The 26,731-nt window shown below is 41.2% G+C and overlaps 1 protein-coding gene across 5 annotated transcripts in view; it reads left to right on the forward strand.

Annotated features, from left to right (window-relative positions):
- Nucleotides 1–26,731, forward strand: part of pkn1b (protein kinase N1b) — a 34,305-nt gene that overhangs the window by 1,723 nt on the left and 5,851 nt on the right. Inside the window, exons 2-13 of one of the 5 annotated variants that reach the window (XM_042393680.1) lie at nt 11,514–11,576; nt 17,643–17,943; nt 19,196–19,341; nt 19,544–19,664; nt 20,993–21,138; nt 21,807–22,020; nt 22,205–22,399; nt 22,640–22,749; nt 23,808–23,951; nt 24,293–24,368; nt 25,228–25,369; nt 25,631–25,718. In XM_042393680.1, the coding sequence (XP_042249614.1) occupies nt 11,574–11,576; nt 17,643–17,943; nt 19,196–19,341; nt 19,544–19,664; nt 20,993–21,138; nt 21,807–22,020; nt 22,205–22,399; nt 22,640–22,749; nt 23,808–23,951; nt 24,293–24,368; nt 25,228–25,369; nt 25,631–25,718 (1,686 nt within the window). In that variant the 5' untranslated portion in view covers nt 11,514–11,573. Of the gene's footprint in view, nt 1–11,513; nt 11,577–12,978; nt 13,055–14,396; nt 14,538–17,642; nt 17,944–19,195; nt 19,342–19,543; nt 19,665–20,992; nt 21,139–21,806; nt 22,021–22,204; nt 22,400–22,639; nt 22,750–23,807; nt 23,952–24,292; nt 24,369–25,227; nt 25,370–25,630; nt 25,719–26,731 lie in introns of those variants that run through there. The other 4 variants (XM_042393681.1, XM_042393678.1, XM_042393677.1 and 1 more) reach the window with 4 other exon arrangements.

The following is a 26,731-nucleotide window of genomic DNA, read 5'->3' on the forward strand; positions in this document are numbered from 1 at the left end:
ACAGCCGACACGAGCTCGGTGATATTTTTAGGACAGAAGAACGTATTTTCAGTATTTGTTTGACCTTTGCAATGTTTTAGTTTCCGAGACAAAATTGGATAAACTCAATTTAATAGATAAAATGTTTGGTAAACTTAATTCAGTTTGGTTTATCTTCCATTACAGCCATGCTGCACATTCGATTTCCTAAATTAAATTAAATGATTTCCCATTTGTGACACAGTAGTTGCCCTCCGGTCGCAGCAGAGTTGAGTCATGGAGGACGTTATGGTGTCAGAGCCACAGGTGTAATTTAGAGGGGTTAGGTTGCAGTTACCCTGGTGTCAGTCCAGCTCAGGACACAGTGGAAGGAAATGTTAAAAATTAAAGAAGTGCTGGTTCAGCTCAGCTCGGCAGGCAGGCTGCACATCACTGTCACAAGGCTAAACTGCTGCACAGAGCATGTGCACTTGATGTAATTTTTTATTCTGTAGATTTTTAAACACTTTATCCACACAGATTAAATAAGTTCACTGTGTTGTACGTGATTGTTGTGTGAAAGCATGTAATGATAGTATAATCACAAACCACTATCTATCTACTCATGCTGACACACAGCAGGAAGTCTGTGTGGGTTCAGCGTCACTCAAGTAATTCCTGTGGCCAGTAAGCAACGAATGCAAAGATTTAAAAATAACAAAGTGAAAAAAAGAGAAACGTATTTCCCAATTTCCCTAGAAATCCCTTGTACTGCATCTTTTCACAATCCATCTGACGCTCTGACACGGCTGAATCATTTGTTGTGAGTGAAAACTGGCTTCTCTCTTGACATTGCTTTTCCCTGAACAGGGAAGGGGCCTTCATTGTTTCTTGGAAAGCTGCACTGCATGAGGGTCAACAGCAACAGTTAATATGGGCCATAGTGCACCATCAAGTCCTGCATTGCACCAACTGGTTTGTCACAGATACTAGAGCTGTGTCCCAAATCCTGATTCTAAGCAGGTTTTGAATGTGACACAATTAAGTGTATTGCAAAACAGTCGGTATGCAGAATAGAAGCCCTTGATTTTTTAAGTGTGCTGTTAATGGACACTACTCTCCCACAATGCAATGCATAAAGGAAATGGAGGATGTACTCACAGCTGGACAAACTGAGAGTAATAGAGGATGATGGTGAAAAAGCACCAGGAACACATTAGAAACAATTGAATTTTTGAAGAAAAAAACAACATTTTGCTGTGCTTTTATTAATTTAATTGTTGTTGGCATACTGAAGTTGCAGTTTGATTGACTCAGTATACAATACTGTATACTGTAATTAGCATGTAGTATAGAATGGAAACACAGAGACTGTTTCAGCCTCAACCCATGAAGGAGTTTACCAAAGATTCAGCCAAAGATTGATTGTGAGTAAAGACACATCACTCTGTAACACCACTGTACGAACGTGAGTGAGTGGACTGTGTGTTTTTGTAGTTCAACAGGGTGGTAACTCTTCTCTATAGAAATGATTTACCTGATCACCTCAAATTAAAAATCTTCTAGTTAAACTCTGATTCATATCAAGTCAACATTTTAACCTGATCAACTTCATAGTTCTGAATCAGGCACTTTAATATTTGGAGTAAGTAGTTTGTGAAGCGCAGCAGGCTACAGCTCTTAATTGAATGTGTCAGATAAATTTAATGAACATTTCTTATATTACCCTGCTCTTCTCATTTTCAGGTTGTAGATGCAGGGTGTGAACATTAATTAGGCTGCAACCATGTGAGCGTTTTTCACCAGAGAAGACACATTTAAACATGTTTACAGCCTCATGACTGAATCTCTAACACCTTGATGATAGCCTGAGCTGCAGGTGAGCAGTTTCTGCTCGGTCTGATCTATTCAGCCTCCTTCTCTGAAGATAAAAAAGGATTCAGTCATCATTACTTCAGGCCAGTGAATGATGGCTGATTGAGATCAAGGGGGCATGTTGGTAATGATGATGGGCTGAACCTGTCAGAGTAGACTGAGGCACAGCGGTGTGGTGATTGAGCTCGCTTGATCGCTCGCTTCCCTTTATTTCTCCTGAATACCTCATCAAGGCTGCACTGTGGCTGATACTTATCCTATCGGAGGTCACGACTGCTTGGCTCACTGAGAAAAACAACTGAAATGACTCTGTCGTCTCTGTCTTCCTTAAAAACACATTATCCTTATATGCACAGAATGAGGCAGTCAGTGTAAAATGTATCTTAACTGTTAGCGCTTTTCTGCCAACTCTATCTTGTCGGTTGCTCCTGCATTCATCGATTTGCAGCCTGTTCATCTTTTGGCCCTCCTTCTCCTTCACATGGCTTTAAGGAATGTAAATCAAGCCTCCTGCTGAGGATGTGAGCTCTGCACCGAGCCGATAACATAACATACACTTTGTGGAAGCCATACACTCTGCGGCCGCCCTCTCATGAATTGTTTATTTCCTTTGGTTTCCTGCAGTTATTATCTGTAAGAGTTGTGCAGGTCAGGGGAGCTGCTGCCTCTTCCCTCAGCAGCGAGGAGCAAAGGCAACTCTGACCACATTACCTCTTTATTGATCATCCAAGAGAGTGGAAGCAACTCAGTCCATTTCTTTAATGGCATCTGAAAACTTTAGAGCACACTCACACTGAAGCGCTCCTGGCCCAGACTCCATCGATGGTCTCACATGTGTTATAATACACAGTGATGTCTTGCAGCACGCTGGCGATAATGTGTCTCCAGCTGCCACTGCTATGAATAATAGGATTAGGAGGCTGTGGACTTCATGTGTCTCTGACCTCCTAGGAGGGTAGCAGTCACCCACACAGGCTCATACTTACAAACACACACACACACACACATAAACAACACCCCCAACATCCAGTCGCTCCCCCGTGAATCCAGGATTACACCGTGTCTGCAGAAATCTGTCTCTCCCCCAGACGTACCAGCAGACAAGCAGATAACTGTTGCATTACAGCTTCAATGCATTGATGGGACATTTTAATGGCATTCATTAATTAGACCAAGTGGTGCTTCTGGCCACAAACTCACTCATTAGGGTGTAGCCAAGCAGTCCCAATTAGGGAGGAATGTAGATTTAAAAAACCCCAAAAATTCAAAGTATCCCTTCAAGCTAGTATCCATAAGTCCTGTGTTTTCATGTCAGTCTAATGGCTGCTCCCCCTGACCCATCACCAGGCCCATTTCCATTCAGCTGACCAGTCTGAACACCAGCTGTTGTTGCTGCATGGCACTCACCCATTAGGCTTTCAGGGGATTAGTTATCATACCAAGCCAAGAGAAGGAAGAAAATAAAGACTACAGGGGTGGACTGGTGAAAGATAGACTAACTGCTAGTTACAGAGTACTGGTTACTTGTGTTTAAGCTGGTTGTGCGAGTGTTTTAGTGCGTTGTAGGGCTTTAAAGGATTGTGGTATTACAGGATTAAAGAATGTGTTGCAAAGAAGGTCAGGTTTGAGAAATGGCATTACATTGAGAGAGAATTATTGTCAATTCAAACTGGAAATGATAGTTCTCTCAGTGTTACTGGGGAATAGAAAGGTCACAAAGGAAGGGAGACGTTTAGGAGCCATGTGTTGGTCTGAGAACAGAGCATTGATTGGTTGCTGAAGTAGTTTTGTAATGCCAGTGGGCACTGAGGCTCAGTGGTGCTTATGAAATAGCTCAGACTGTGTTGTTTGGTCTGTGTTTGTCTGTGAAAGAACATTTCAAGGTAAAAGGGAAAAACAAGATTGATTGAATCAAAGTAATAGTACAAGTGCAGCTAATGACGAAATCAAATGTGATATTTTTGATTTAGTGATTTCAATAATGTGGTGATATTTTGGGTGTGGCTATCAGTGCTTTTGAACATTTGATATAAAACTTTAAAATCGATATTAAACATAACATCATTTAAAATGGAGAAAACAATCTCAGGGTAAAGTTGCTATTTTGGATTTTTTTTGATCATATAACATGATCTTCATCAGCAGATGAAGTTCAATTTTCCATTTTCCTCCTGGGCACTTTTAAAGACTCCCCCCTCCATGAACTTTGAACCTATTAAAATATAATAGTGTAGTTATGATGATCAATGGAAACAGTTCAGTGACACGAAGCCAGAACAGTCAAACCATAAAAATATGGAAATAGTATTCATTTATTGTAATGCAGCCTTAAGGACAGGAGAATACTACATTGAAGCAATATTATGATATTAAGGAAGTAAAATTGTATTATTTTGAAACCTTTTACAAAACCGGGGTCGGTCAATAAAATAAACAAATGAATTAATCAATAAATTAATGATTAATGACAAGCAATAAAAAAGCCTCATACAATATATGATATGTTGATATCACCCAGCAGTAAATGGAATAATACTGAGCCAATTTCTTATACTCTAGCATCAACATGAAGGTTTGATCTTAAAAGTTGCATTTAAAATGGTGACATTTTGCAGACTTGCAGCTTTTTCACTCTTCAATAAAACTGTTTATTGAATAAAATGATGTAGAATCCTGTGAACAAAATGCCAGGAGGGATTAAACGGCACAGTTCAGAGAAATTTGAAAGAAGCTTGGGGAGCTATTGTGACTGACTAGCACTAACATGTTCCCAGCATGTCAGCAGTAGTGCACCTGTAGTAGTTCACCAACTACAGTAGTCATGCAAGTAGTCAATATGTCACACAGCTTATAGAACCAGCATCTGCGAAAACGTGCTGATTCATTTCACTGTGCCACTTTCTGATGTGACCGAGAGGGCCATCTCTGAGAAGCTGCCTTCTCAGAGATGGCAGCACTTGGCAGCTGGGCGCCAAATGTTTTAACCTTGCGTAGCATCAATTAGGTACAAAGTAGAAACCAGTAAGGCTGACACATTCTGTTTGAGTAGAAACTGAAGTAGAGAGAATGAGAGGAACCTAGGCTGTGTGACCTGATTGTGGTTACACCTGAGGCATTTGAGATGAGTTATCCCACCACCATGCTGAGGTCATGTAATAGCCTGTGTGTTGTGCTGCAAGAGTGGTGTTGGGTTTAAGAGGAGCACAGACCTTAGACTTCATGGGAGCAGTAGCGCACTCGGCCGAGATGCCACCCTCAACAGTGGCCTGTCTGTTCTGTCAGCCCAGAGGCCGTAAAAGTGAGACAGACGGGAAAGAAAAAACAGCTATTATTACCTGTTTGAGAGGTACAGAGGTGGTAGTAGAAGGGTAGCCCAACAACAAGCCTACCCTTCAAAATGTAACCCAAAACTGCGGCCATTGTTGTTATTTAAGTTTCTGAGGCTGAATTGCTGGAACAGTGGGATACTGAGGCACAAATACCAGCCAGGTGCCATTGTGAGTTTGGCTTTTTTTACCCACCATCAACAATGCACAGGAGAAAACGAGAGTTGTAACTGGAGGAGTATAAATAGCCTTTTATGAATAGGATGCAGCGTCTAAAGAGGGAAAGTCCAGAGAAAGTCCACAGAAAAAAGAGAAACTTCTATAGAGATGTGTGGCTGGTAGTTTTGGTACTGAGGCACCAATTGACTGACTGCAGAGCGTGTCATCTTTGAAGTTGGTGCCTTGGGATTTGTCATGGGCAGTCTAGCAGTTTTATGAATACTATCTTGATCTTTTTCTTCCTGTTGCCGCTGACTCACAAAACTAGAATACATAGAACAACTACCTCCTCATGGCTCTAATTTTGGGCTCATTGTACTGTAGCTTCTTATTTTAACGTCCTAAAGGTACAATTCCTTTCTCATTAATGGATAAGTATGTTTCTTTATGTCAACAAATCCCATTAAAAACCAACAATTAAATGGTTCTTATGAGTATTGTCTGTGTAGCCAAACCCTGATATAACTTATTCATCTGTGCCATAGAGCTCCATTGTTGTCCAACAAGACTAAAGCTGGAATTATGCTTCTGTATTACACTTATGTCTATTTTCATCCTGTTTCAAACCTGCCTCACTACAGGAGTTGAAGCAACCAATCAACTTGCTTGACGCGCAAGTCCGCACAATACAGAGTTGAGATTTGGGAAGTGTTTGTGTCGGCACGCTACCATTTAGTAATAAGCACTAAACACAAAGTACAACTGAGGCTCATGGGAATGTCATTTTTGTAGTTTTGCAGGTTTTGGCCCTAAATTGAAGTATTGAACAAATTGAAATTTTGACCTGATGATGGCTTGTTGAAAAGTTAAGGGATCACTAAAGTTGCTAGAATTCATCCTGAGAGAAATGTGGAAGTCTGTACCAAATTACAAGCCAATCCAAAGGTCAGGAACTCTCCAAAGTCACTGGGATTCACCCTTCAGTCTGGACCCAAGTAGCGGACCAACTGACAGACTGACATTTCCATCCATAAATCCATGACTACAAACTATTTAAAACACATCAATGTGCCACATTGTTGTGATGGGTGACATGTTCCTTCATTACCATGAACACACACTACAGTTTATTTAGTTTAGTCTTGCACTAGCAATCTACAGATGTAAATAGACCCCAACAAATGCACAAATTACTCATGCTTGAGGAGTGTTTGCTAAAAATTACAGAGCCCAGCTGTTTTAAGAAATTGCTGAGGCTTTTCTTTTAAAAAATATTTATGACCTGTTTTTAAAGATGTAGGTCTTAAATAGGAGGGAATAAGCTAAGAGCCACAGACAAGAAAAAACTAAATATTTGTGCAGTATGTGCAGATGAGGCACTGCTGTCTGTGGACTACTGTGACCTTAAAGCACATTGTCTTTACTAACAGGGTCTTGTTTTCATTAGCCAGTATACTATAATTGAAGTAACACAGATCTGTAAATGTTTTTGCTGCTTGTGTATTTTTCTCTTGTCTGGTGTTTATGAGTGCCATGCTACCGTAATCAACGGCATCGGTAAAGAGGGATAATCATCTGCATTATAGAATGGACCTCTTATCCCCCTCTCTCTTCTGCCATAATCATTTTTAATCTGCTTTCCGTGTCCATTACCATCGTGCCTGCTCAACCATTCCATTACATAGCCGGGCTCTTTCTGCTGCCTGTGTCCCCTGCTGACCTGCTGTAGGTGACTTGGGAGCATATTGCAAGTAGAATGAAGCATGTCAGATGACCTGTTATTTGCCAGATTAGAAAATGTAATTTCCTCATTTCCTTGTCTTCTTATTTTACTCTGATGCATGTCTGATGTTTAAAATCATTCATAATCTCACTCCCCCTCCTCCTAGAGGATGCCTGGCCTATCTCTGCAGTGGCAGTGCCAGAAGGACTACAGCATCTACTAGGGCTGACTGGGTAACGCGGTTCAGAAAGACAGCCATTGGTTAATCTGCGTTCTTGGTAGTAGTAGTAGTGGGAAACTGGAATTCCATACCCAGAAACAGTAGAGAATCAGGAAGCTTTGTAGCATTTAAAACCAGCCTCAAGCTTTGGCTAAAGTCAGCACAAAAGTGTCACCACCAATTTATTGTATTTTTCATACTGAGTCTATTTATTATCTCACATTGATGGACTTTAATGTATTGTGCTGTTTTATGTCGTGTATCTGTTGTTCTGTGGTTGATTTTTGTCTACCTGCCCAGGGACAACAGATGTAAATTAGCTGCTAGCTAACTCTGGTGCAATTACTTTTAATTATGCGCCATCCCTGCAAAAAAAAAACATTTTTTTTGAGGAGAACGATAGCCACAGTGGGAGGAAATCGTAATAATCACAGATTTAGATGCATGTGTTTGGTTTGCTGGTAAAATCTCCTATGGACATCCGTGCATCATTTACGCAACATCTGAATTTGGATTTGTCCCAGGGAGTGGGGGAGATAGTAATGGATCAAATCCTGTAGCAGTTGTAACTCATTCATGTTTCAGGGCTGTAAGATGCTGAATTATGGAACATCCATGCAGAAACACAACACAGGAAGATCTGTGTTTAGTGCATTTTGCAACACCTTTTGTCTTGCTCTTTCTTCTAACCACCCCGCTGGAACATTACTCCCCTTCACCAATCAATCAATCAATCAATCAAGTTTATTTGTCACATGTAATCATATAAAGTACAATGACAGTGAAATTACCTGGTGCTATTGTAGCACTGTGTGTGTGTGTGTGTGTGTATTTACCTATAGACTGAAAAAAAGTAAGGGAATCTAGCAGCAGCATGGCTCACAGTCAGACACCATCTTGACCATCAGCTCATGTCGCTGTAGGGAGAAAGTGTAGGATAATATGGAGCCTGTGGTGGCTGCAGAAAATATTAAATACTATGACATGAATTGCCATGAAAGCTTGTACAGACATTCATGCTGCCTAGAGGATGTATCCTACTGGCTTTGGTGATCCCCTGACTTATCCTCTAGCACCATGACATTTGTGGTTTTTAGTTAAACGTGTCTGTTTATTGAATGGATTGCTACAAAATGTGGGACAGAAATCCATCTCCCTCCCTGGGTGAATTGTAATAACTTTGATGATCCTCTGACTTTTTTCTGGTGCCACCATCAGTTAAATGTTTATGACTAAATACCTGCAAATAATGCGATTCTCATTGTCCTCTGCTGTTCTTTGTGTTCAGTGCCAATTAGCAAATGTTACAATGTTAATATGCTAAGTTAAGATGGTGACGGTCAGTGCATACAGAGTAAAGAGTACAAATCTGTATGAAGTCTGAATTTACTAGCTTCATTGTGTGCTTGAGAAGATACAATGAGAAACTATTTGTTTCTGCTCTATAAAATTGTATTTTTGGATTGTTTCAGTGTCCTTCATCTGTCACATTTTTTCTCAAGCTTCTGCTACATGCATGACAGAAGCAGATTAAGTATGTGGACTGTAGAGCTTTTCTCATTGGGGGGTTTATTGCTCAGGAGCCTGAACAGAGCGACTGTTTGTTGCAGCCGGGTTCACAATGGACAAAGCCGGGAACACAAACACATAAGTGTTTACTGAAGTCTCTTGAGAAGATCAACCCTTTCACAAAGATGCCATTCATGCTGATCTGCTCCTCCCCAGCTGTGGAGCGGACACTGCTGGAACACACACAAATACACGCACACACGCACACACACACTGGCTCAGACACAGAGGCAGACAGATGTGCACTCGAACACACAAGATGCACTTTCTCACCTAACCATCAGCACAGTCTTTCTTGTGTTTACCCAGACTGTGAGTCTCCCCCCCATGCACGTGATGTCTTCATCAAGCACTGGTAGTACAGCAGATATACATACAACCGTCTAGATCTGTAAAACGGCAAAAGGAGATTTGGCGGGCAGAATTTCCCCTGGAATATGAGGGATTTTACGGATTAACAGGCAACACATACAGTCCAAGGTACATTCTGTAAACTGTTAACTCATTCACACAGGGCCAGAGTTGAAATCATAATACACTACTAGATATTAGCTGGGAGTGTTGTTGTGGTGATTTTGCATGATTTTGTTTAATTAGTGTTTTCCTGGTCCTAAAGGTGCGCTGCAGCCTATTAATATTGCAGGTCCATAAAGTTGGAGGACTTGCGAGAGACAGATCTAAGAGAGGAATCTTATGCAATTGCAAAACTTGATGCAGCAGGGGGCGAGGATATCCTGCTTTCCACTATCCTGACTGCTTGATCCTAGACTTCCCATAATGCAACTCTATAGCATTTTTTTTTGTTAAACCCTCCCTGCCTGTTGAATTCCCACATCTTTCAAACTCAATGCAGTCTTTCTGTCAAACATGTATAATCACTAAGCAGATCACCAGTCGTAGTATAGTAGTATAATGTCCAAACATAGCATTTAATCCTTGTGACAAGTAAACCTCTTGATTTTGAAGATCCATGATGTGCCTCTTTAAAGCAGTACTTAGACATTTTGGGAAATACATTTATTCCCTTTCTTGCCAAGAGTTAGATGAGAAGATCAATAACATACTTTTATTCTGCTGCTCTACAATAAAATTGCCCCACTTACCCACATAGGAGTCTACTCTGAGTAATAACAGTGCCCTGAAGTTAACTCTACAGTCGGCCGTACGCAGGCTTCCCTCTGATCTGCTGTGCTGACATAATGAGGAGCAACATTTCCTCCTGTTAGTACTCTCAACATCCAGCTGACATTGCCTTACAGTGCTGTTTTATTCATTACCGACCAGTTAAAGTACATTAGTCCTGTGTGTGTGTGTGTGTGTGTGTGTGTGTGTTCGTGCCTTTTTGCGTGTCAGAGTGTATTATTTATGTTTTAATTCGATCTATATCACTTTATTTTATCTGCTGTGCAGAGGCATACAGACAGGAGTGTGTGTGCGTGTGTTTGTGTTTAGAGAGATTAATTGGAATTCACTGTTCACCCCTCCACCCCCAACCTCCAGACACCCCTCCACCCACCCCCTCTTAACCCAAATCTCATCCACTGCCAGCTAAAAGAGGCTGTGTGCAGACATCAGGATGTGAGGAGAATTTAAACTTGTGTTTTCTCTCCCGAATTCTGTCTGTCTCACTCTTTCTTTCATATGTAGTGCTTCAGTGTGTGACTTGCCTGCCACACACACACACACACACACACACACACACACACACACACACAAACTACATTTAAGTGATGAATGGCACTATTAAGAGATATCTGACCTCTTAAGTGTACACTCTCTCTTTTCCTGTTTCCCTCTATGTCTTTGCTCATCTTTTCACGTTGTAACCAGCAGTCAGTTTGGACCACAAAAGTCACGTTTCCTTTTTCCTCTGCCTTTCTTAATAAACTACAGTTGCCTTCTGCTCACCTATGGTTATCACTTTCTTGAACAACCACAGTCCACAGATCACGTTTATCTCTGCAGTTTCCAACAGCGTGTGACACTTGCTGCAGCATCAAGGCCACACATTGCAAAAAAGGCCCTCATCCACACACACACTAAAGCTCACGCAATGACCTTGTGTTATGCTGTGTAATCCACATCTCCCATAATAAACATATTTTCATCACCAGTCACTTCCTGGAAATCCCAATCCCTCGTTCCCCTACAAAAACATCTCTCCATGCAATATTAAGCTTAGGGTACATTTATTTATTTATTTTTCTTTTTTGGCAACACTACATTATAACAATTAGGTTGAAAGTCTGCTCCTAGGCCCCATTGTTAATATTGCAGCATATTGAGGGTGTTTGTGAGTAAGTGAATGAATGAGTAATACAGAGTTAGGGCTGACAACTGGAGCATTTCACCCACTGCCTCTACTCCAACAAAATGGACTTAATCTCTGTTTATAGACACAGCCGAGCCAAGATGAGCTGACGGGTCATTAAAATTTAATCAAAGGGATGGCTTTCTGTCACCCACCGGCAGCGGCAGAGGTCCGCTAACCAAACAGCGTGACAGAGGAGACGCATGATAGATTGGCAATAAGATGAAGAAAAATAGGAAAGCGGGAGCAAGATGAAAAAGGTTTATGGTGTAAAGAAAGGAAAATAAAGGAAGGGGAAGAATGGTCGCAGAGAGAAAAGCAATAAAGACGTGATGACAGACAGAAAAAATGTTGTTTTTTTTCATTCTCCAGCAGCATGCCACCACCTGAAAACAGACGGCCTGCAAACAGAAGAAAACATCCCTGTGAAAGATGGTATGGCTGCATGGTTTCACACAAACATACCGAGACAAATATGAAAATAAGACTGGGAGCTATGACTGAATGTGCCATAGACTGTAGGTCAACATTTCAGATTGTTCATATATTTTGTAATCACTTGTTTCTCTGGTCTATGTGAGATATGAAGCCACAGCTGGCCCTTCCTAAAGTCATTTCAATCCTTTACAAAACTCACATAAGTCATTTAACGTCACAGTATATGGCTAAATTTAGTTTAAGTTAGTTTGTTTTTATTTCTGTGCCATGCCAAAAATTTTGCTCATCCCACATGAGGTTACAAGACACCACAGTAAATCAAACATCAGCTACGTAACAAATCATCATCTGGGTAACGCATATACAAAATAAAAAATAAAAACACCAGTTATAACCTTATATATATACCATATGACTTCAATTAACATGTACGTATGTACTGAGTTTCAAATAAATTGTACACCATATAGCAAAAGAACAAAGAGAAATGCCATAAGCCCCAGCAGAAGATGTTGTTTGGCACTGGAAAACTTTAAAAGGGATGTGGAGAATGTAATTTACTACAGAACAGTTTTATCCTTCCTATATCAGCTTGACAGAGCCTAGTGACTCACTGCTTAGGGCACCTGATGATGTACACCTGTTGTCACTATCACTAATTAAGCAGACGATCTGCCTTAATTTCGCAAAACACTCTCAAAAAAGAAGCACATCACAGCAGGACTGAAGTCCTTCAACAAAAAATAATATTGTAAATCACAAACTACTCAACTGAAACTTGTACTCTGTTATTTGTGTAACATGATAAATGAACAGATTACTAAATAAAGTATGGGAATGGAACTAATTTTCTATAATATTGAGATGGCATATTGAACAAATCCGTTTTCCTTTTTCAGATTGACATACAGTCTAAACATTAACTGGTAAAATAAAAGATCTCAGCTGAGCACATACAGATCTTTGTTTCTAACATAAATTATTTTGTAAATAAATATCTTTCCAATCAGTCTGTTTTCTTCCATATCAAACATGTTCAAGCATATTCTATAACTAAGTTATACATATTCCACAGAATCTCACATGATTCCCGCCCCACGTCCTCCTCTATAGCCAACTTTGGTTCATTTTTGTACACACACATAACAACACACCTACCATATATGTCCATAACCAGGTGACTGTAACTTTAAGGGCTGTTTGTAAAAACTGATCTTAGTTCCTTATACTGTGGTCAACACAGTTTTAGCAACTACATCTGTTTACCAGAAACAAAGATCAGGACAGTTTGATGCCAAAGGCATCGCAGCAGCTCGTGTTTTGGTTTGAGGTATTCAGTTTCATCACGGTGGAGTTAATAATGACAGCTCAACCATATTCATAAAGGTGAGAGACAGTATGGATGCATGGGGGCTGCTATCAGTGCAGCCACCAGTCCCCATCACGAAGAAAACATTGAGAGTCAGAGCTGCTCGGTAAGGAAATATTTTACTACCTGCTTACACATATGGGACACAGAACATTTTTGTCTTTTATCAAAATCACACTCATCAAAATGGCCTGTGTGTTGCATATGTTGGCTTAAGGTCATGTTATTTCACTTCCTATTCCCCTATGGCAACATAGGAGAATAAGAAGAACTAGATGTACTTTGGTGCCTCTTTGAACGCCACACTGCATGTTTCCCTCACCCTCTATAAGTGTGCATCCTTTTTTTGTGTAAGCGTGTGTGGTGCAACAGATAGAGATAGGGAGCCAGAGAGAGGGCCATCTGCCACCCAGTGAGGGCTCAGAGGGTCAGTGACCCCACACTGCTGAGTGTCTGAGTCAGATAATCCCGTGACCCTGAGTATTTCTCACTGACAGGAAGAGGACAGAAGTCAGTGATGAAACCAAGGGTCCGTCATAAGTCGGCCCTGCCGCCATGTACCCGCTGCTCAGTCATCTCTCTGAGGTGACGAGTCAGCCGGATTTCCTGTGAATTTAGATTGTGTGCGAGCTTCCAGAAACTCGGTGGGACTTGCGTCTATTCCTCTCTGTGTGCAGTTCATCTCCATATGGCGTGGTGTTATATGAAGAGGACATAACAGAACTCAATGCACGGCCGCTTCGTGTTTTGCATTTCTTGTTGAAAAGCAGCGAGTCCCTTCCTCGTTTTGTAAAGATTTTTGTGATTCCTGATTTGGTGTTCATGGCTGGTTGGCTTCTACAAAAACAACCCTGTTCATTTAAATGTCAAGTTCCATTCTATAGTATGTTTTGCCCTTCGACCCCTTTGTTCAGTGTGGTTTATTTTATCAATTCATCACACTCCGTCTGTCTCTGCATTTCCATATATGCACTTGAACAGACCTGCATGTAACTAACATACATACTGTTCTGTACACACACTTCCTACGTACAGACACAAAGATATTCACGGTCTGATAGTCCATTTAATATGACCACAGACTATCACAACAGCCTGTCTCTCAGCTTCGGAGACCCAGTAGCAGGAAGCAGAGTCACTGTGAGCTCTCTCACTTACAAAACCAACCCGAATGTGTGTGTGTGTGTGTGTCTGTACAAAGTGCATGACGCCTCAGTCTCTATCTGGCAAAGAGCAGAACAGGAAGCAGCGAGGTGGGGCTCGGTCTGTGCTGTTCTCTCTTCCTCTCCTCCGCCTCGTTCACTCGCTCCGGATTTAGACTGGCTTTTGATTCCTGGCGGGAAGGACATCCTGGATTTTGAGGAGGCAGGAATAGCACTCAGTGTTGCCTGAGTGGCGCTGCTGTCAGTGCTGAGTTTGTGTGATAGTGTGTGTGTGTGTGAGTGTGGGCAGGGGACAGAGGGGAGGGAGGGGGCCTGGAGCAAAGCCAGAGGCCAAACATGGCCAGCGAGGACGCACTGGAGGACTGGTCAGGGGATCAACCCATTGATTCCCCGGTACACACCGAGCAAAGTGACACGGAGCCTTCGGTAGGCAACTCTTGTCACTGCAGGCCTCAACATGGCCGCCTTCTCATCGCTTTCCTTCCAACCATTGTTACATCCCTTCTCTTTTCTGTCAGCTTCCTCGTTCACTTCCTGTAAAAACATCTATCTGACAGTGAATCACTTGTGAGTTTTCATTCCTTTCTGCCGCTGTGATTTCGCCCCGCTGTGTGAGCTGTCTTACACTTCGCTCCAGAGGTTCTTTGTTGTAAAACACCAGGGATTAAGTTGTATTGTGTTGAACAGGAGTGCGTCACAGCACAAACTCTCCCTTCCTGTCGTTCATGGTGTGCTACTGCCTTTTCTTTCTCTTCTGCTGTGGCTGTGACCCCTGCTGTTGCTTGCACTGAGAACTTCTCAGGACCACCACATCAAGAAGATTGTATATAAATGTTTGTTCATATCTGTGTGCTTGTCAGTGATGTCGGTGACTCAGTCTGTTTACATCTTTACAAAGTTAAGATGGCAGATGTTGTTCCTCTTATTGACCAAGCTGACATAAAACATACATCTGCAGTGTTATTTATCTTTATTATCTTGTTGCACTACTAGTTTGTGAAACATTTTCATTTATGTTGCTTCAGAGTTGTGCAATGACCCTAACGTTGCATTATCACAGTTAAAATCCTGCAAGCACTCGGCCATGCGGTTTGGTTGGCTGCTTGGATCGTGCCAGACTGTTGTACTGTATTGTGTTGCAGATGGATTATGGTTTTAATGATGCAGGGCTGTAGCCCCAGCCTGCATGTAGCTGGATGGACACAGAGACCTAAGAAGTTGTAATCAGATCTGCTAAGCTGGATAGCTGGCTGCATGGTGCAGTGAAAGGCCCTGAGCACCCCGTCATTATACTCTGGCAGAGGGGAGGGGACAGTCCTCTGTGTCCCAGTGTGTGTGTGTGTGTGTGTGTGTGTGTGTGTGTGATTTGATGAGATCTAATGTCATAACATTAAATTAATGCATCTCTAGGCTTTAAAGGCCTTTTTAGTAGGTTTATGAAGAATATTTGGAATTGTCTAACAAAAACATGAACAATTGTTAAATGCAACACACTGCATATTACTTTTGTAAAGCTCAGTTTGTTCAGATTGTTGTCAGAGATGTGTTGACTTGCCTCCAGTATTTTTAGGCCTTAAGTATGGTGTTGTTGTCGGGATTGAAAAGGTGTTCACCTAATCTTGTCTTGTGTGTAGTTTATGCACTGATATCAGGACACTCTCATGGCCAAGAGCTATTTTGGCACTCATTTTTTGGAGTTTGTATTATTTTTTCAATTAAGGAATCAATTCATGTTTAACACACATGAAAATTGGATTTTACAAACCAAAATTTGAATTGTCCTCAATTTTCGTAAGGTGATATAAACTATAATAAGACTGTGGTTACTGTGCACAAGAGCATAAAATGGTTTTTGGTCATATTTGTGGAAACTGTGTCTAAGCCTCGAGCCTCCCCCGGCAGGCGGTTTACTGACATTTAAGGGCCAGCATTGCTGGAACATGGACTGTTAACTTCTGTGGTTAGCATCTCATAGCCCTGTATAGCCTTAGAGCATTCATACAAGACATGTTGCCCCACTTTTTCAACCAGCCCACACAGTCTTGGTCATGTACCATAATGTCCTTTCACAACATTTAACATCTGGCAGGACCCATTGTGCTGTTCATTTTTTTATTCCACTCATCAAGTGGAAGCTAGCAAACTAGCAAGCTAGCTCTCCTTAACACTGGTTCCCACTAGACATTTGTTTTCGTTCATGTTACAGCAACACCTGCTGAGTCAGCAGCAGCTCCTGCCCACTCAGTGCTGTGTTTGTCCCACATTATACAAAGTTGGAGGGGGTCTAGCTAGCATTGGCTGTCTCTGTTTTATGATGACCAGACTGTCAAAACTCACAGCAGCAAGTAGCCCTGTAACCTCAGTAATATGTAATGTAATTCAAACAAACTGCAGAGTAACTAACATAACTCCGGAGCACTGCAATCACAGATGGGGTAACGGCTAAGTTATATTTCATTACTATTTTTCATCATTGTCAATCAGTTGGAACCAAAAATTGACGTCCTCTGGAGAACACTAATATAGGGAGCACTATCACTACAGAAAAATGAATAAAACTTACATTTCTTCTTTTTGGTAATTACAGATTTGACCAAATGAGTACACAAGTCAAACAAACATCAAGGATATATACTGATTTCTGAAAAAAAAATCATTTGAATTTCAGTCCAATATACAATCTACAATGAAAACACTGTAGTTGAACCATTCATTTTTACATATTCCATAATCAGTACTTTATTTGTGTTTTCTCTTCACTTTCTATTAATGGAATCATTTTCTGAGTTATATTTGTTACTTTAAACTGCAGGTGATCTTCGACAGCAGAAATCACAACTTTTGGAGAAGCGGAGACACAAAATCTAGATGAAGTTAGTTCAAACTGAGCTGCTCCTTGACAGAGAGGTGTTTTGGGAAAAAAATGGCAAACACTGCATGCAAATGTTTGCATGTCTCTGCATATCCATGCTACATTTTTATACATGTACACAGTTCATGTGTATGTTTACTTGTGACTCTGACCCATCCAGAAGCAGGCGAGACCCTGATTGATTTTAGTCTGTATTAATGCTGTTCTAATCTGCTGCAATCTGGTTAGTGTTGATCAGTAGGAGAGCTGATGTGAGCACTCAGCTGTCTACGCACTTAAGAGCTGCCTCTGCTTCGATGCAGGTCTCAGTCTCAGCATGGCAGGTTTCACATGTTGAGGTTTTCTTTTCCTTCCTTCCCGCAGTGCTTCACTTAGTCAGAACGGTGCAGGGTGACTATTTCCAGCTTGGTCTGTTATAACCTCAGCTCAACACGTCTCAGATAGAGATGTCAACCTTTGAATCTGTTTCTCTTTCAGTCAAAATTGAATAATTTCCACATGCAGTATGCTAAATGTAGTTTGCTTTTCCTTTTTTTAAATGTGTACTATATTCTTTCAAAATATCTCCTTCGATTCACTTTTATATTCTGCCAACACCTCATTCTCCTTTTGTGCCTTCTCTTTAATCATCTCACCCTCCTCCTTCTCTCCTTCCTCAGAGTGATCCAGGTGGGCTGTCAGTGCTCGAGCTGCTCGGTCTGGACCAGAACTCCGACTTCTCAGACTCCAGTGTGCAGCAGCGCCTGGACGAGCAACGTGAGAGGATCCGCAGGGAGATCCGCAAGGAGCTGAAGATCAAGGAGGGTGCAGAGAATCTACGCAGGGCCACCACTGACAAGAGGAACGCACAGCAGGTGGAGTCACAGCTTCGTAGTTCCAAGCGTAAGCTGGAGTACCTCCACTCTCAGCTGCAGGAGCTGGACGCACACATTGTGGTCAAGGGCCACGATGACAACAAAGGTACAGTATCTGCCATTGAGACGTGGTTCTGTGCCTCTGTGGGATATGCCAGTTGTTCTTTTTAATGCAGTTACAACATAGTTAAAAAACTTTTGTCATTACATACATGTTTCCAGTATTAGGTTATCTATTTATAGTTTATTCTAAAAAAATGAGTTTTGCCTGTTTTATCTTATCACATGCTATACATCAGTGATGACTGTTTCCAAAGTATATATATATAATATAAAATGTTTTTAGTTGACTTTCTACCTTGTAGGCAGAAGTTGGTTTCAGTTCACTGGAGAACATGCAGGCTGAAAACCTGCTTTAGAAAATTCATCTTTCCAAGTGAACCTATAGGCACACTAACTTATTTATGACTTGCTTTTATGAGCAGGGACTGTCTTGAAACTCTCAACTGATGTGTTCATTCTTGTATGCACATCTCCATCTGAGACTTTATTCAACTTAAACAAGAGTAACAGCACCATGCTAGCAGCTCTGTGAGACTGTACTAACACACACTGGTGTTTTGAGCTGAATGCTAACAACAGCATGCTAACATGCGCACAGTGATGATGCTAACATGCTGATATTTAGTAGGTATAATGTTAACCATTTTCACCATCTTAGTTTAGCGTGTTAGCATGCTAACATTTGTACATTAGCCCTGAACACAAAGTACAGCTGAGGCTGATGGGATTGTCATTAGTTTTGCAAGTATTTGAATATACCCCAATGTATTGGACTAATTGAATAAATTTTGACCTGATGATGATGGATGAAAAGTCAGGGGATCACCAAAGTTGTTACAATTCATCCTCCAGGGAACATAAATGTCTGTACCAAATTTCATGGAAATCCATCTTGTTGTTTAGACATGTCATGCAAAACCACAAATGCCAATGTAGTTGTTGAGATATTTCAGACTGGATCAAAGTAGTGGACCGACCAACAAACAGGCCACGAGGAAGGATGGTTAAAAATTGGATGAAATGTTCACTGTGATGGGTTACATATCTCAAGCAAGTGGCATAAAGTCAAACCATTGGCTTCCTTAAAGGCAGGAAATCAATCTTAACACCTATTGTATGCTTTGGCAGTAGACAAGAATAGTAGTTAATAGGCTAAAACATGTAAAATCCCTGGTTTGGTCTTTAACTTTGTGCTGCCAGATGACAATGATGACATTGAATCAGCTGATTGAAACATTATTTTTGGGATACTGAGTAACCTGACTTCTTACCATCCAACCACTTTTCTTGCCTAGATGACCCCAAGTCTCCGGGGTCACTCAATCGGCCGTCTCCCAATCAGCACCGGATAGCAGCTTTGGAGCGACAGCTAAACATTGAGCTGAAGGTCAAGCAGGGGGCAGAGAACATGATTCCCATCTATGCCAATGGATCTACCAAGGTATTTAACTGAAACTCTGATTTACTCCATTCACTTCACTATGCATTGCAGATTCTGTACTGAAATTTATTTCACTTTTTTTGGTTGAAAAGAGAGGCAACGTTACACCATATGTTTGCAAATATTCTAAACAGGTTTTCTTCAGTCTGTGTTCCTTTAAACTCTCTTCCTGATCTCCTCTTATTTTTATGTCCTTCCACAGGACAAGAAGCTTCTCCAGACGGCTCAGCAGATGCTGCAGGACAGCAAGACCAAGATCGACATCATCCGCATGCAGATCCGAAAGGCCATGCAGGCCACAGAGCAGTCTGAGGACCACCAATGTACTGTTCATCATGATTTTATTTTTTATCCCCACTCATCTTTCAATTCCTTTTCATCCCACCTATCAGTCTTTCGACTTATAAACACTGCATATTTTATGATGCGGGTGGTAATGGATCAATTCTAGCTTCAGAACTTCACAGTGTACAGTCTTCCAGTTGAACACACACACACATACACACACATTGTCCATTACAGCCCTCTCACTCTCTCAGGTTAGAGCCTTATTGATGTTCCTGCATCCCCTTGATGTTGCCCAACAACTAAAAGCCATGCCTCATTTAGCAGAGGTTAGAGAAGAGGCAGGACAGATGCGGGGAGCCAGGAAGTGAGTGAGAATGAAAGGACTGAGTCAGAGATGACGACAGAGTGAAGTGGACGGAAGGAAGGAGTCAGAGATGAAAGAGAGAATAAGCAGGGAAGAAAAAACAAAGCTCAGAGCCACTGAAAGAGCAACAGTGATCCTGGAAAGGACAAAAAACTGACTGATTAAGGCACATTCATGTCTCTAATGGGAGTCTGTTTTCTCCCCGTTTGCCTTTATTTTCCTCCACATGCTCCTTTAGCTATTATGTGCTTTAAAGCAGCTATAATCAAATTTTTAACTTTAGAAATGGATTGTATGAATACTTGTATATTAAGATGTTGGTAGTACAGAGCATTTTAGCATCTTTCAGCAGTTTAGTTCACTCTCACTGCTCTCACCCATGTCATTTGCAGCTGTTTGAGTTTCTTTAAGCTAACTCTGGTACAATATGTTACAAATGCTAACCTAAAATAAACAAATAAACAAAAAAGTTCTAATAAAAACCCACTGTACACTTCACACATTGTACGCTATCTTTGGAGCTAAAAGGAGAGTGAATATTGAACTTGATATTATCAGGTGGCTAAAAAACAAGGCTACAAATAGAGGCTAATGTTGCTGGATGTGTAAACAGGAAACTGATTGCTAACACGTTCTTTCTATCAACTCAACATATGTTAATATGTCAGTGTCGTGCTTACAGCTTATTTTCGTTATCCCAAGTGGCCGTAAAATCAGTTATTGCAGGTTTAAGAGTAAATATTTGAGCTAGTAGCACTTCCCCTGGTATTCCCCTGCACAGGACTCTCACACACACACTCCTGTAAAAAAGAGTTTATTTGTATTCTACCCAGTTAATTTTCCTCTCAACAAAAAAACATGTAATAAACACTTGACAGTTAAAATGAAATCTCTTACTGTGCCACACAGTCACATATATGTAACTTATGTCATCTCTGCATGTTGCTGTGCACCCCTGTTGTTCATATGTTGTTTACTAAACCTGACACTGTGTCCTAGGTAAGCCTGACATGTGTGGGGTGGAGCTGCGTGTGGAGGAGCTGTGGCATCACTACCGCGTGGAGCACGCCATGGCTGAGGGCGCCAAGAACATGCTGCGACTGCTGGGTGCAGGAAAGGTCCAAGACAAAAAGGCCATAGCTGAGGTGAGAGAACAGAGAGGAGATGACTTGGATTAAAACATCATCACCTGTTCCAGTGTAGTACCAGCTGTGCTCTGATAAATGCTTGTAAAATGTTATGTGTGATTGAAGTACATAAATTACATACTTTCTTTCATCAATTTCTAATGTTATATTATTTACATTTTGATAATGATACCATAAGCTGCTGGCTGTAGCTTTATATTTATTCAGACATGAAAATGATAAATCTCTTCTAACTCTTAGCAAGAAAACAAATAATTATATTTCCAAACACGTACAACTTCCTTTAAGTTATCAATTCAGAAGCCATCAATTCTTGGTGTGTAAGTAAAAAAACATAGATGTTTTTCATTATTTTTCCCCATTGTTCCCACTTTAACAATCTATTTATATGTTAAAGTGTGTACATATTTACATACCACACATCATTCATTTTTTCTGGATTATTCTGGATTATATTTTTATTGTCACTGTTAGTATTGGTTCTGCAACAACATACCACCAAGATAAATACATTTTATATGGAAGAATAAATAAAAAAAACACCCAGGAGAAATACTATCTATAATGATCTTCTGTCTCCACTTGGCTGTTTGGGGATGAGACTGGTGCAAAGAAGCTTGTGAACTCTGACAGTCCTGTGAAATGTTGCACTCTGTGATCTGCAGGCACAGTGTGGTCTGAGCGAGTCATCCCAACGTCTGGACCTGCTCAAGTGCTCTCTGGAGCAGAGGCTGCTGGAGCTCCCCGAGGATCATCCCAAGGTCTGCCTCATCAAAGAGGAGCTGGTGTTGGCATCCTCCTCGGCTTTCAGCTCCCGCCACAGCACACCCTACGTCCATAACCAGTACAGCACTCTGAGCAAACCGTCGCCACTCACAGGTAGACATAGAAGACACAGTCTCTGTTTTGATCACAGTCGTTTTATTACCTAGAATATTGAATTAAATTAGATATTTGGTTTTGATTTCTAGTTTGTTTTATCTTTTCAAAGGGGACAATTTTCAAGCACTGATCTTTATAAATCAAGTTAATTTTAAATAATGACTTTTTTGTCTCTCTCCAGGTACTCTTGAGGTGCGTCTTCTGGGCTGTGTGGGCCTGCTGGAGGTTGTCCCAGGGCGAAACAGAGGGACCCCAATGGTTCTTCCCTCTTACTCTACAGGAGACGGACGCTCCTCCTTCAAATTGAGTGGCCTCTACAGCCGCAGCAGCAGCAGCATGAGCCTTAAGATCCCCGGCAAGAACGATGAGCTCTCCTGTAAGTGCTTCCCTTCTTATTTTGAACAAAAGTTTTATTCACCTAACATGAACCTTTAAGCATAAAGGAGCACATTCTTGATATTAAGTTGAACCCTTTTGGGCAATTCAGATCTCAACTGTCTATAGGATTTTTAAAAATCCCTGTTTCCTCTCCCTCATCCATCTCTCTTTCATGGTAAAATTGAAAATAGTGTGTTTACTGGAAAAAGCAATGCCTCTGTGTTTGTGTGTATAACAGCTGAAGTGAGTGCGGTGCTGAAGCTGGAGAACACGGTGATGGGTCAGACAGTTTGGAGAACAGTTGGAGAGCAGGCCTGGGACCAGAGCTTCACTGTGGAGCTGGAGAGAGTAAGACACAGCACACTCAGCATGTTACATTACGTTTTGCAAAGGATTATGCACCATAGGCCCTGCAAATGTGTAAAAATATGGGAAATGGCTGAAGTTGTGATCTTAAGATTTCAGTCCGGGTTGATTTAGCAACACCTGTGGTTACTTTTGGTAGCAGTGAGTGCAGTTTAATACTACAGTTCCCAGAATCCTGGGGGCAGCCAACACTCTTTGAGAAGCTACCTTTTTCCATCATGTTATGAGCGATCTAATGTCATGCTTCACACAGAGCATGTACGTTTCCGGCTCGTTCTTGTTCCGTTAGTCCCTGCAATATTTAAAACCGATCCACTGTCAAAAAATGCAGAAAATAACCTTTGTCTTATCTTGTAGACTATTTATTGATGAACGATCACTGTCAGCGCTAACCAGTAACAAATGCATTGTGTTTCCTGTGACTGCTTCACAATACAATCCACCATGTGTTTTGTCAGTTTAATGTGAAGCAGCAGCAGTAGTGTTTACTTTGCATTAGCAGTAACTTAATACAGCTCTGATGCAGCTATATGAGGGTGAACAGTAAGGCTGATATCAGTGAAATAAAATACACACAGTAACAGGCAGTTTGAATCCCACGCAGAAATGGCGGACCCCGTCACTAACAATCAGAAACTACTGTAAACCTCTCTATACCCACAGTATATAGAGAAGTAATTACAGGATGTAAATACATTGAATGACCATTGCTGAAAAACTGCAGAATAAACAGTATAAAAATGAGGGTTGATTTCATGAGGATTATAACTTTTAACTCTGTGCTGCTTGAGTCACAAATGGTTATTGACTAAATTCATATTTTTTTAAGGTAAAAAGGTAAAGTAAAAACTGACAATAATACGCCCTCGATATACAGTAGCTATAACAACAAGAGGGTCTTCTAGCTTAGAGTCTGTGTCTGGAACTGTAATCCTGAAACCAAATTGCAAACTTAGAGTTTTCAAATCTAGAAAAATAGTGACCAGAGATCAATCATTCTTCATATTTACATCCTTTGTGTGTTATTTTTTTATGATTAGTCCAGGGAGATGGAGATAGCGGTGTACTGGAGAGATTACCGCTCCCTGTGCGCTCTGAAGTACCTGAAGCTGGAAGAGTTCCTGGACAACCAAAGACACCGAGTTCAGCTGGAACTGGAGCCACAGGGGCTGCTGCTGGCTGAGGTACAGGACACACACACACACACACACACACACACACACACACACACACACACACACACACAGAGACAGGTCATATAACACGACCTGCATTTATCAGCCATATAAATATGGCATGTGACATTTTTATTATATTTGTTGTAGTGTTGCTTGATAGTCATTCACAGCCTGGTGCATATAAAATCTAATAAATATCAGCCTACGCAGCTGCTTGGCGTCGATATTTGTGTGCAGACAAACTGACACACACAGATACGACAAAGACCCAGTAGGTCTTTTTTTATCTTAGATATACACTTACTGCAGCTGCAGTTTGTTGCTTTAACACACTGTTTTTGTTTCAGGTGACTTTCTTCAACCCAATAATAGAGAGAGGCCGAAGACTCCAGAGGCAGAAGAAAGTCTTCTCTAAACAGCACGGTATGTTCAAGTGTACGCACACAGCCTCTGAACTGAAACATGGAGGATGCCTTCACTTTTAAGAAATAAAAACTTCACAATATAAAATGTGACTTCAGTGAAAGCCAAGAGCCCTGAGTGTCAGCAGGCCTCCTTCTGCTCTCATTCAATTCACTTGAATTGGTGGATTTGAGAAAACCTTAGAAACTGTTGAAAGTGAATGGATTGTATTCAAAAATGACTCAATTTTTAAATCAAATCACTTGGCTTTCACATAGATGCTCTGCTACACCATCTACTTGTTAGAAGTAGCAACACTTCAGTCGACAAAAAAAAATTCATAAACATGTTCATAAATGTGTGGCTGCAGTGATAGAACAGGGTTTTGTTGGTGGTTCAATACCAGCCGCCTTGTGTCCTCATGTCAACGTGTCCTTGAGTGGGACACTGTAACCCAATTTACTCCAGAAATGCCTCTGCCAAATGAATGTTCTGTAAAAAACAAAGCAAAAACACTAGTATTATATAGATGAGCTGTCCCAACCTTGAGGTCAGGCAAAAGTCATCTTTTTTTCCTCTAATCTTTGTTTGATATTCTGAGTCATTTCCAGCCTGTGAGTCTCCAATAATTGAACAATATCCTAAAAGAGGAAATTATTTTTTTCCACAGCGGTTTTACCCATTCTGAGGAGTGTTGCATCACTTTGTTTAAAGGATAAAGACAATTCTGGACAATGTCTTACCAGCAACCATTTATTCATTTATAACCTTTATTTCTTTTTCCTCAGTACAGATAGAAAAGAGACATAGCGGCAGTACCCACTGTATTATTGTTTTCCCTTTTCATTGATCCAGTTGTATTCCACTGTGTTTGTTTCAGGCAAAGCCTTCCTGCGTGCTCGTCAGATGAACGTGGACATTGCTACCTGGGTCCGCCTGCTGAGGAACGCCATCCCCACTGGAGGCAACACACCTGCTTACACACCCAGTTTCTCAAGCAACACACTCACACACAGCCCCGGGTATGTAACCAGTGTGCCTGAAGCAAAATTATTTTTTAAATCATAACAATTGGTCCTGAAAAGTCTCCTCTAAAGCACTGAGAACAGCATTGAACCACTGTAACACACTTGCTCAAGTTTGGTGCCAAAAGTGATTGATTCTAATTTTTCTTATATTAGCCATTTAATTTCATTTCATTTTCATTTGTGTGTGTGTGTGTGTGTGTGTGTGTGTGTGTGTGTGTGTGTGTGTGTGTGTGTGTGCATGTTCATTCGTTGCAGAGAAATCTCAGTGGAAAAGCTGAATCTGGACGGCGACACTCCCACCAAAGCTGAGATCAGGAGAGATGTGGTGGATGCACCGACTCCGGTGAGTGAGTGAGAGAGAGAGAGGGCCAAAGAGGAAGGGAACCAGACAGAGGATTTTCAGACAGGGGAACGACGGGCATCTTTACACTATCATGTTACTATTTTGCTCACTTCTACCTGCAGCCTTTGGCTTGGAAACAGTGCTCCAGTCATAGGCCGCTGCACTGTGTGCTGCAGTGAAATCTAATATGGGCATAGCAGGGGCCGGAGAAAGGAGAGGATGAATAATTAGAGAAATGGAGAACTGCAAACTCAGGGAGACAGCTTTAATGAGACTAAATTGGATGGAGGGGAGCTTTAATTTGATCAAGGCCGAATCCGTGTTAGTTTCTCAGTGTGAAAAACACAATCTGCACAGGGCCATAATGTGTGCGAGAGGGGAGCAAGAAGAAAACTATGAAGAGAGGAATTACTGTAGAGAGAGAGAGAAAGGAGATGGAAGAAGAAATATGTATTTATTTATATGCTTACATATATATATATATTTTACTTTTTTGTCTTACTCTTTCAATCATAACAGTAACATTATGGGCTTTGTGCAACATGCTTTGGCAATACTGTGCTTCTTTATGGTCATGCCAATGAAGCAAATTTGAATTTTAGAGAGCAGAGTGGCAGACAGACAAAGAATTAGACGAGTACAGAGATAGTTAGAGGGGGAGAGGGCCTGTGGCAGATGGTATGTTCAACAGGATTGAAGTATTATGGGATTAATTACTCTGATGTTTTTTAGAGGACTAATTAGCAGTGAAGAAGGAGTGGAGAGGACAGGAAGAGGGTAGGGGCGAGGCTGTCGGCCAGCAGGGGATCTGGCAACGGGGCAATGACTGTCGGTCTGTTTGTCTGTGTTGACTGAAGGTCGTTACAGATGTTAGCAATCATTTTGTCCCCATTTCTCTCTCTTTTCATGCTATTCCCTACCGCTACATGTCATCATTCTACTTATGTTCTCACTCCCCTCCTCTTTTTCTTCTTCTTCTTCTTCTCCTGCTTTGTCTCTGTGGCGTTTCACAG

This window comes from Thunnus maccoyii, chromosome 18 (assembly GCF_910596095.1).
Source record: "Thunnus maccoyii chromosome 18, fThuMac1.1, whole genome shotgun sequence".
Taxonomy (NCBI): Eukaryota; Metazoa; Chordata; class Actinopteri; order Scombriformes; family Scombridae; genus Thunnus; species Thunnus maccoyii.